A 10514-nucleotide genomic window follows, 5' to 3' on the forward strand; every position below is an offset into this window, starting at 1 on the left:
TCATCACTTTCCCTTTGCAGTGATACCCCAGCGAGCTGATACCAATCATGGGATGATACCTTTATTATTTGGAACTTCTCCCTACACTTTGGACACTTCAAACCTGGAACTTCAGTATTATGGGCTAGGCTGGGTTGCAGGCACCCTCATCCAAGGTCCAAAGGTGCTGAGGGGCCGGGAGAGGGTTCAGGAACATCTCAACCACTATCCAAGGAACCAACACTTAGAGTTGGAGCTCAGAGGCTGAAACTGTTGGCTGAGAGCCTTCTGTCTTCTCCTGATCTGTCACTATTTGCCACACCTTCTCCCATGCTGCCTCTGAAGGCTCAGGTGGACGGGTCCAGCGCAGAAACAGGCCTGAGGAGGAGGAAGGACAGGTAAGGAAGCTGAGCAGAGAACTCCCAAGGGGAGAAGGTGGGTAGGGGGTCACCTTGCCACAGTCGCAGGCTCTGGGGCTCCACAGAGGGCCAGAGGGCCAAGGGATTGGGAACGTAGAGTGGGTTCCGGAGTTTGCGTTGCTCCTTTAGCTGATTGAGCCCAGACCACAAGGAGTGGGTTCGAGTTCTCACTTCACACAGGCATCTGGAGGGAATGAGGGAGTGAGCTTTCAGACTCAGCTATGCCCTTTGGGATTCTGGGTGGGAGGCCCTGGCAAGTAGGGTGACAGCTCTTCCGGGACAGTGATAACCTCTCCTGCAAATGTTACTGCCAATCAGATCCTGAATTGGACATTACGATAAAGGAATGAAGTCCTAGTTCTTAAAGGAGTTCTGCTTAGCTTTGCCTGAGATGATCAGGGAAGGCTAATTAAAAATGGGCCATTGGAGCTGGCTCTGCAGCAGAAGTTCAAGGGTGCAAAAACATGTAAATACTTAGAAGTGGGAACTGCAGGAGCAAAAGCAAGAAATTGGGAAAGGGACCAATGTGAATATTGATAGGTCTGGTGAGGAAGCTGTTCCGATGGCCCACATGGAAAGGAAAGGGTCTGGATTAGGGTAGTAGGAGGGGCCTTTGACAGGAAAGGACTAAGCTGAGAAATTCTTAAAAGAAAAGCTAAATAAGAAGGATGGGGGAGAGGGAGCTAAAGAGAACAGTTTCTAACCTGGGGGACCCATAAGTGTAGTTAGTGAAAACAACATAAGTGGAGGAGGCAGCTGGGCAACAGAAGATAACTATGATCCCCACCTTCTTAGGGAGGAGGGGCCCCTCCCTCCCCTTATCTCAGCCTGATGAGAGAAGGACAGCTAGTGAAATCTGATCACAAGCATATGCAACAAGCCAACCAAATAATAATAACCAGCACATGTGTGCCAGGCACTGTGCCTTTAACTCAGCTAATTCTCACACACTCCCACCTCACCCCTAGATTTTGGCAACTATTACAATCCTCTCCTTGCTACTGATGAAACAGAGACTTGGGTTTGTTTTTGAACACCCAGCAGGTGACTGGTGGGACGGGAACTTGAGCCCAAACAATCTGACTCAGCTTTCAACCTCTAATCTATTGCTTCACTAGAATCAACCCTGCAAAGTGGTAGGGAGCCCCAGAAATAACTGGCTGCACCTTTCCCCTTCAGTCTTTGTTTTTAAGCTGGGATGCAGTTGTTCTTGAGTAGGTCTGAGGGACTGGCCATCTATTTATGGGTTTGCAGAATTTACAGGGAAGTGTGAGTGCAGAGGTAGGGAAGGAGAGGACACCAAGAGATTTTCTAAAAGAGAAACTCATTTGAAAGGGAAAGGTGTCTTCTAGGGAAGTAGGGTGCTGATGTAGCAAGGACCCGCCCCGGTCCTGTGCCTGCCCTCTGACCCACCTTGACACCCGCCAGCTCACCTCTCCTGTTCGCTGTTGCAGAGGAAGGTGCCGAAAGGGGAGGCATAGGCGTGATCAAACAGCGCCAACAGCATCCCCTCCCCAAACTCCAGCGACAGCGGGAACTGGCGGCCCAGCTGCCACACACAGTCCAGGAAGAGGAGAAAAGTGGGTGCCTCGTGCTTGGGGCGGGCGTGGGAGAAGGCCGAGTGGGCACAGCGCAGCTGGAAGGGGTGGCCGGCCTGGGGAGGGGGCAGAGCGATGGGCACAAGGAAGTGGGGTTTCTGGGTGGAGAGGTAGGGCTGGGCGGCCACTTACCTGAATCCACTCTCGCTCTACCAGTTCCTGGAATCCAGCCATGGTCCGGCTTGAGGGGTCCAGGATGAGCTGGGCCAGTGAAGTCACGACCAGGGTGCTGTCTGTGCCTTCAGCCCCATGTACCAAGATGCAGGCCCCTTCCCTGTCGACCAGGGCTTATCAACAGTGGCCAGTCCTTCCCTGCCTGAAGTGGCCAGGCTAGGAATACTGTGGGCCCATTTCAAGGCTGTTTGCTTACTGAGACAAGGTTTTGTGGCCTGGTGTTGAGAGCCCCGCCCACCCTGCCCTGTTCTGTCTCATGGGTTGGGGGAGGTGCTTACCGCTCCATGCCCTGGGCTGCTAGGCAGGCGGTGCTCAGTGCCTCCTTCACATGTGCCAGCCAGCGGCAGCCCGCTAGTCGACTAAGCCAGTGGTCCATGCTCTGCTCCAGGTCCCCACAGGCCTCCACCAGGTGCACGAAGCTCTCCTGTAGGGGCCGCCCCCTGTACAAGTGGGACTCTGGTGAGCACAGCCTGAGAACAACTGCTCCAGACCGCTGAGGGAGACATAAAACTCTCCAAGGAGCCCAGCTGACAAGCGGGACTCAGAGCCCTTTGGGGAGCCCAGCTAATCTAATGGAGAGGATTCTTCAATCTTGAGGATTCCTCAATCTGGTGGAGGAGACTCAAGACCCTTTGGGGAGACCTAGTCTGTTGGGGAGGCCTAGCCATACCTGGAGAGGGGTCACACAGCCCTCTGGGGAAACACAGAATGCTCCGGGAAACACCCAATTTGATGAAAGTGTCATAATACCCTTGAAGTACCCTGATCTGATGGGAGCAACACAGTATCCCCAGGGGAGCCCCAGTCTGACAAGAGAAATAATACTCTTGGGGGTCTGATATATGCTCCTACTTTCCAGAAACTGTTCTGCTTTAGAACACCAGTAATCTGCCAGAAAATCTAATTGAGACTTTTTCAGCCTTATTTAAAAGTCTTCTGAGGGTTGGGTATACCTCAGTGGTAGAGCACATGCTTAGCATTCATGAGGTCCTGGGTTCAATCCCTGGTACCTCAATTTTTTAAAAAAGCCTTCAGTGGCTCCCCACTGCCTTTAGGGTAAAATCTAAGTTCAGAATCACAGCATTCAAGACCTTTGCTCAGGCCCCCGTCACCGCTTTAGCCTCTCTACCTCCATCCATCTCTCACCCTCCACCTCACACTCGACACTCCACCATACTGAAGGACTTGCAGTTCCACAAAAAGGACAAATGACTAGGCTCCCTGGTTCTATACACCTCAGTGCCTTCCACCTGGAATGTCCTGCCACCCTCTGGCTTACCCTTTCTCTCTTTCAGGTCTCAGCTAAAACATCCTATTTTCAGGGAAACTTTCTTTTGATGACCTAGTCTAAGAGAGTGGTGCCTCCTCTATGCTGCTACTGAGCACATAAATTCTAATCGCTCATTTACTGCTGATCTTCCAGCCATGTCTGGGCTGGCCACCATCTCAGTGCTCAGTCAATGTTTAATAAATAAATAAGTGGAGTTTTGTAATCTGGATAGGAGAGTATTTCACTCTCCTCAAAGCAGGATAACTCTCTCAGGACTTCCTCTTGGTACTGCCATCACCTGAACACAGAGGGAATACATAACAACTGTGCCCGCAAACTTCTCAGGGCAGGGCTGGAAACAATGCAAGGTGTATGTGTGGTGAGGTTGTTCCTGGAAGACAAACTTCAGTTTCATTGTTAATGTAAAGAGGTGCTTTTTCTTTCCAGGCAGAGTTGGGATGTCTAGAGAGGAATGAGCTCTGTCACTAGGAGTGTGCAAGTGGGGATGCCCACCTGGCGACATGGCTACCAGGAAAGACCTAACAGTCCTCAAGATTCCTGCAAGACACCCCTTCCCCGCCCCCATGGCAGGAAAGAACCTAGGAGAAGATGGGAAGGTCCCTTACCTCTCCAGGGGCCGGTGCAGCCTTTTCCAGCCCGGGTAGGCGGCCTTAGCCTCTGTGCCGCCGCCAGTCATGCGGGCCTGTTTGGCGGTCTGGGCCGAGCGCGTATCCACAATGAAGCCCCGGGCCCCAGGGCGAGACCCTGCCAGCACAGCTCGCAGCAGGGCCTCGTCTTCAGCGCAACGCCGCTTCTGGGGCCCGATCAAGGGCTGGCTGGAACGTAGCAGCACCTGCGGACAGGGACTCAACTCCGGAAGCCGTACCCACCCAGCCCTGGTTCAGGGACTTCACTCAGAGGGTCTCTAAGCAGGGGCTGCAGACTGGAGCAGGGGCGCAGGAGCCCTACGAGTGTCGGACCTGGGTCTGGGCGGGTTGTGGCCGGAGTGGGGAGAGACCCGAAGGGTAGGCAGTGGGAGGCTTATGGGTTGACAAAAGGAGGGACGAGGCTTCGTGGGCTCAGACCAGCCGGAGGCGGGGCCAGAGATAGGCGAGATTCGGAAACCCGCAAGAGGGGCGGGGTCAGCGTGGTAAAGGCTGGATTGAGCGGGGGGGGGGGGGGGGGCCAGAATAGGGCAGGAGCCCCGGCCGCTGCAGGGCAGAGAATTGGCCCCGCCAGTATAGAAGAGCCAAGTAGGAACGCAGTTGGTTCTAGCGGCGGGATTGGGGAGGGCGGGGCTCACGGTTCGGCTGGGAGCATGGTGGTAGCTGAGCACTGGGAAGCGGCCTCCCTGGCGGAAGCGGGCGGTGAGAGCCAGGGCATCGTCATTAACAGCGCGAGGCACGATCACAGCGCGGGGGTAACTGGGGCACAAGCTGAAGTCCTCGTTCGCCTCGCTCAGCCGCCACGCGTTGGTCTGCGGCGTAGGAAGGGGCCAGGTCTAGGGCACCCACTGAGTGCGCCGTCCCCGCATCCCTTTCCGGCTAGGCGCTCCCAAATTCCCAGGCCCTCACGACCGCGCCCACCTCACGAGCTACTCGCTTGTAGTAGCGTTCGGGCGGATGGAAGTGCCAGGCGTCGCCCAATCTCAAGCCCTTGGGACGGTAGAAGAAAGGAAAGGAGGTGATGACCGATTCCAGGGAGGACAGCGCCTGGGGAAGGAAGTCAAGGGGTCTAGGAAAGATCGGAATCCAACCCTTGGTTCCGCAGCTCCCGTCTCTCCACGTACTCCAGACCACCCTGCATCCATCCCCTTGCCATTAGCTATGCTCAGAGATAGCACTGGGTGCTGAGTCCCCTTGAGTAGTAACCCCAATTTACTTCCCTCGTTACGGGATAGGGTAGCTTAAGTGATGCGGTACCTCAATGGAGCGGGCAATGTTCAGCGTCGCTTCCACGCCCTCTATGTCCAGCTGCAGGACTCGCAGGTCCTTACAGCGCAGCGTGATGGTGCCACAGTCACCCGCTACCCTGGGGATGGACGGGCTTAGGCTTAGTGTCCCCTGCCCTCTACCAGGGGAGGAGAAGCGAGTTTCTTAGGATTGTATGTTATGAAGGGGGACACCAGATCCAACTGTACTTGCCCTTCCCCCTCTGCCGGCCGAGCCGCGCGCTCCCCCCCATGGGGATTCCCCGCCACGTCTCACCGCTTCTCGATGGAATCTACACTACGCAACAGCAGCAGCCACAGGTCCGGAGTCGCCTGGGGCCCTGGGGACAGCAGCAGGTGGTGGCCGGTGACACACAGCGTGCCGCGCAGCGGGGGTGCCTCCGGGCCCCGCAGGAGCTCGGCTTGAGCCTGACCCGTACGGATCAGCTCCGAGAACTCCATTCAGCTAGTGGTGGGCCTGGGGCCCAGCAGGACAGACTCCAGGAGCGTCAGGCGGGGTGAGAGCGGGCTCCGACAGGGACAGGAACTGGCTGGGCAGCTGGCGACGCCGGCAGGACAGCTGTTAAGGAGGCCCCTTGGAGGAAGGGACCGCAGTTTCACAGGAATTTTCCCCCTCCTATTGCCAGCACTTCTTAATTAGGACCCCTGGGCTAGAACCTGTTAAGAAATCCTCAATTTAATCATCTGTGAAATGGGGAGAATTATCTTGTTAAAGCCCTTTCCCTGGTGCCTGGTCACAGGAAGCACTCATATTTTTATTTTGTTTAACCCTGGGGTGCTGGCACTCTTACTGCTTTAAAAAAATAAAGAAAAACACTATCTTTTCTCCTGTACCCGGGTAGAAGGGGTGGAAAGAGTGGGTGTGAAACTGGGAACTATCTGCGTCCTCCCACACATCTGAGGTTGGGTGGGGGAAATCCCTTGGTCCACCTTAAGTGCAAGCAGCTGTGTCGCTGGTGCCCCTCCCCCACCACAGCTGGAAGTCCCTGCCTGAGGGCGCCCTCTATGGGGGCCACTTCTGGTATAGTTGCCCTCCAGAGCCTCTTCCTTCATCACTCCATCCTTTGACCCAATATGAATTACTTTACACTGAGCTGGGCCCTGCATTGGGTGTTGGAACCCAAGGATGGCTGAGGAAGTTTCTGTTCAATTTTCAGTCTGGCCAGAGACATACTTAAGCTGGTAAATTATAAGAGTTTAAATCTATTTACTAGAAGACCCATCCATCCAAGTAGTCTTTTATTTCTTAAACATCAATGCCTACACTGATTACTAAGAAGAAATATACTCCTGCCTTCAAAGAGCCTTCTGGTCTACTAGATTCCAGGCTTTTATGTGTGTGTGCGTGCACAACGCTTCTTTCAAATATTGAAATCATAAGTACCCCCATAATATAAACATAAAATTGGAACTGCTCTGTGAAAGGAACCAGACATAAAAGAGTTCAAATTGTAAAATTCCAGACCTGCAGCATCAGCTGGGATGGGAATTTGTTAGAAATGCAAATTATAGGCCTGTCCCATACATACTGAATCCAAAGCTCTAGGAATGGAGCCCAGTAGTCCATTTTGGTTTTTGGGTTTTTTTTTTTTTTAACTTTTTTTATTGAGTTACAGTCATTTTACAATATTGTGTCAAAACCCAGTGTAAAGCACAATTTTTCAGTTATACATGAACATACGTATATTCATTGTCACATTTTTTTTCGCTGTGAGCTACCCCAGTAATCCATTTTAACAAGCTTTCTAGGTGATTCTGACCTAGGCTAAAGTTTGAGAATCACTGGAAAATATACAAAAAGGCAAAACTAATCTATGCTGTCAGAAAGTAGGGTAGTATTACTGAAACCAGGTCCCCCTAAAACCTAGTTCCCTTACTAGGTTTATGGTTAATCTCTCTAACCAAAACTTTATTCCCTTTTTTGTCCCCTCTGACCTCAATCCTGTACTAATTGAACCCTCAACAACCAGAGTCAGGATGACTAAAATTGTTCTTGTCAATAACATCATTAACATACTAAAACTGCTATTCTAGATATCATCATTAACATACAAACTCAAGTTGTTTCTCCAGGGCAAGATGAGCTAACAGCTCATCAGCCCCCAGCCATGGACCACCTGGCCAGATAATCATAAACCAGAGACATCCTGACTCCTGAAACTACGATTAAGAAATGTCAGAAAAACGATTAAGAAATGTCACATAAACGTCACAAGATGGTGAGTAATCCCAGCCTCTTTGTTCTTCGTCTTTAAAAAAGAAACAAACAAACAAAAAACAACGCAAAGACCGAGTTGGACTGGATCTGAGGCTTGTCTCCCACTCCCACGCTTGGCCCCCTGCAATAAACCCTTACTTTACTGCAAACACCCTGTCAAAGCTTGGCTTTTTGGACTACAGGCACAGGAGTGAGCCCTTTGTGTGGTTACATTACATTAGGAGAGTTGTGATAGGCCAGAAGCACAAAAGGAGACTTCCTGGATGCTGGTAATACTCAGTTGCTTGATCTGGGTGCTGCTTACATAGGAGAATTCATCAAGCCATGTATTTATGATACGTGAATTTTTCTGTGGGTGTGTTCTATTTCAATACGAGGTTTGAAAAAGGGAACTGCTCTGGTTGAAGCTCTGAGATGGGGAAGGGGGAGAGAGGTCTAGGAGCCTATCCACAGCTTTGCTCTTACCTTGCACACAGTCCTTGAAGGATTCCCAGGGAAACCTAAAGTTCTTTAGCTGTGTAGCTTGAAATCATTGATCTGTCCTAACAGAGAGCCAGTGACTTGTCCAAGGTCCCACAGAGCCAGTGCCAGAACCCAGTCTCCTGACTCCTGTGCCAGGGATCTGGACACTCTTTGCTGAAGAGCAAGAGCTAGGGTCATAAGTGAGGACAGGGGGCAGCTCTATCCTCTCCCAGCTCCCTTAACTTGAGTCTTGGGAAGAGGGCCAACACTCTGGTGTGAATGATGCTTTTCTTATCCTGGAGCAACTTCCTTTCTGGGAACTGGGTGTCTCCTTCTGGTCAAAGACAATAAAATTCATCCAAGGGGCCAGAGGAGCAGAGCTCCTCCTGCCCCCAACCCGGATGGGCATCACGTGGCCCCTGGGTCAGCAGTCCAGGAAAATCCCAGCCCTTGCATGCTTAGCCTCCCATACCCATCTACTTACCCACTCTGACACACTCAAACCTCCCTGACCCACCTTGAGCACTCACCATTGCACACTCCCTGGCACATTTCTTCCACTCTCAGTTTCTGCCACCTCTTCCTGGGCAATATTGCCAGCCTTGCCCTATCATTCACCCCAAACCATGGCCCTGGGGCCACTGAAATTCCAGGCAGTAGGCGAAGAAGAGGAGGATGAGGAACAAGAGAGCCTGGACTCTGTAAAGGCACTGACTGCCAAGCTGCAGCTGCAGACACGGCGGCCTTCATACCTGGAGTGGACAGCCCGAGTCCAGAGCCAGGCCTGGCGCAGGTCCCAAGCCAGACCTGGGCCTGGGGGACCCGGGGCCATCTGCGGTTTCGACTCAATCGACTCTGCCCTTGAGTGGCTCCGTCGGGAGCTGGTGAGTCTGGTGGGGTGGGTGGCCTGGCAGAGGGCCTGAGGGCCAGTCCTCCTTAGGGCCCAAGACCCCGGGTGTGGGAGGGGATGCCACCTCCAGCAACTGCCCCCCACCCCTTTGGCTTTGTCCCAGGGCTGAAGAACCAGGAATGGACTTGCCAAGTGTTTTATTCAGGGAGCCTTGCTAGAAGGAGTCCACTCAATCTACTGACCTTGTGCTTCTGTGACTCAGGGGACAGAGCCCTGCCCTTGGGGGGCCACCAGTTACAGGTGGGGAAGGCATGGCTTCCCATACTCTGGGAATTGTTATACCTCAAAGATACAAAGGAGTCACTGACCAGCTGTAGACAGAGGCAAGTGTTGAACAGATGGCTCTTAACCCAGTATGTGCAAATGTAAAGATATCCATTCTCCAAACTGGAGATTCCACTTAGTTGATCTAGGATTGGGCTACAGGCACCTGTATTTGTGCAAAAATGGTTCCTTAGCTAGGGTTTAGAGCAAGATTTGAGAGATAGCAGAGGAATGAGGGGGTGGGGAGGACACAGCCAGAGCAGAGACCCAGGGTGTAGAGCGGAAGGGAAGAATGGAGGTTCAGCGGGATCACGCCCCCTTTCGGCCGCAGCGGGAGATGCAGGCACAGGACCGACAGCTGGCAGGGCAGCTGCTACGGCTGCGGGCCCAGCTGCACCGGCTGAAGGTGGACCAAGCCTGTCACCTGCACCAAGAGCTGCTGAACGAGGCCGAGCTGGAGCTGGAGCTGGAACCCGGGGCCGGCATGGCCCTCGCCCCGCCGCTGCGGCACCTAGGCCTCACGCGCATGAACATCAGCTCCCGGCGCTTCACCCTCTGCTGAGGGGCACCCGCTACCCCAGCCCACCTGGGAAGAAGCCCACCTGGGAAGGAGGAAGGGAGGGGTGCCCAGAGGAGCCAGCACCTGGTGAGGGGTGGGGGAGGGGTGGGGCACACGCAGCTCTCTGGGAGCATAAAGCCCCAGCATCCTGTTGCCCTTGCTGCCCTAGATGGAGGGTAATGCGGCTAGGAGGAAGGGGAGGAGCTCACAGACTCCCAGGCTCCCCCAATAAACGCCCTGCTTCCCATCAAGGACTCTGCAGTCATTTATTCAGTCCAAAGGTCGCTGTATGTTGCATGTTGAAGGGACCAAGGATTCCACTGCAGGAGAGAATGCTGGCCTTGGGGAGGGAGATAGACTAATGGATCCCCAACTCTCCCACAGCGCCATCTCTCTCTCTTCACCTTACCAAGATCAGAACTGAAAAAGAACTTAAAATCTAAATCACCCCTATGGAAGGAGACTTGGCTAAATGGGACAGCTGAAGAATGCAGGATCTGATAGACCTGGGTTCAATGCCGACATCACCATTTGTTTCTATTGGATCTTGAGGGGCTCCCTTAACCCCTGCATCTGTTTCTTTACCTCTAAAATGAAAATGCTAATTCTCACTCCCCAGTAGTTTGATATATCTTAAGTGAGATAATGCACAGTAAGCCCTCAATAAATGTGAACTTTCTATTGAGTATGATTACTGTCCCCAGTGGTAT

General features: G+C 52.9%; 2 protein-coding genes across 4 annotated transcripts; one reads left to right on the plus strand and one right to left on the minus strand.

The window, feature by feature from the left end:
• Window positions 1-35: 35 nt before the first annotated feature.
• Window positions 36-5969, minus strand: LOC102507214 (myotubularin-related protein 9-like). 3 transcript variants are annotated; one of them, XM_014551934.2, is made up of 10 exons: window positions 5648-5969; window positions 5363-5471; window positions 5027-5095; window positions 4744-4917; window positions 4067-4293; window positions 2449-2610; window positions 2129-2270; window positions 1832-2052; window positions 431-582; window positions 36-357 (listed from the first exon to the last, which is right to left on the minus strand). In XM_014551934.2, exons 1-10 carry the CDS (start codon window positions 5830-5832, stop codon window positions 224-226), a joined length of 1575 nt encoding a protein of 524 aa, XP_014407420.1. In that variant the 5' UTR covers window positions 5833-5969; the 3' UTR covers window positions 36-223. The 3 variants fall into 3 exon arrangements, with proteins under 3 accessions (XP_014407420.1, XP_032351688.1, XP_006176261.1); XM_006176199.3 differs by having other exon boundaries at window positions 40-357; window positions 5027-5152; window positions 5648-5962; XM_032495797.1 differs by lacking the exon at window positions 4744-4917 and having other exon boundaries at window positions 5027-5152; window positions 5648-5962.
• Window positions 5970-8491: 2522 nt separating this feature from the next.
• On the plus strand, window positions 8492-10055 carry FAM167B (family with sequence similarity 167 member B). The gene is made up of 2 exons (XM_006176200.3): window positions 8492-8955; window positions 9577-10055. The coding sequence occupies exons 1-2, from the start codon at window positions 8698-8700 to the stop codon at window positions 9805-9807; spliced, it is 489 nt and encodes a 162-aa protein (XP_006176262.1). The 5' UTR covers window positions 8492-8697; the 3' UTR covers window positions 9808-10055.
• The last annotated feature ends 459 nt before the right edge of the window (window positions 10056-10514 follow it).

Source organism: Camelus ferus, chromosome 13, assembly GCF_009834535.1.
Source record: "Camelus ferus isolate YT-003-E chromosome 13, BCGSAC_Cfer_1.0, whole genome shotgun sequence".
Lineage (NCBI taxonomy): Eukaryota > Metazoa > Chordata > Mammalia > Artiodactyla > Camelidae > Camelus > Camelus ferus.

Coding starts and splice junctions, on each gene's coding strand:
- LOC102507214 (XM_006176199.3), bottom strand. CDS start 5,832: ATGGAGTTCTCGGAGCTGATCCGTACGGGTCAGGCTCAAGCCGAGCTC. Junction 4,294..4,743: donor ACCATGCTCCCAGCCGAACC/GTGAGCCCCGCC, acceptor CCCTGTCCGCAG/GTGCTGCTACGTTCCAGCCA. Junction 2,053..2,128: donor TAGAGCGAGAGTGGATTCAG/GTAAGTGGCCGC, acceptor CCCCCTCCCCAG/GCCGGCCACCCCTTCCAGCT.
- FAM167B (XM_006176200.3), top strand. CDS start 8,698: ATGGCCCTGGGGCCACTGAAATTCCAGGCAGTAGGCGAAGAAGAGGAG. Junction 8,956..9,576: donor AGTGGCTCCGTCGGGAGCTG/GTGAGTCTGGTG, acceptor TTTCGGCCGCAG/CGGGAGATGCAGGCACAGGA.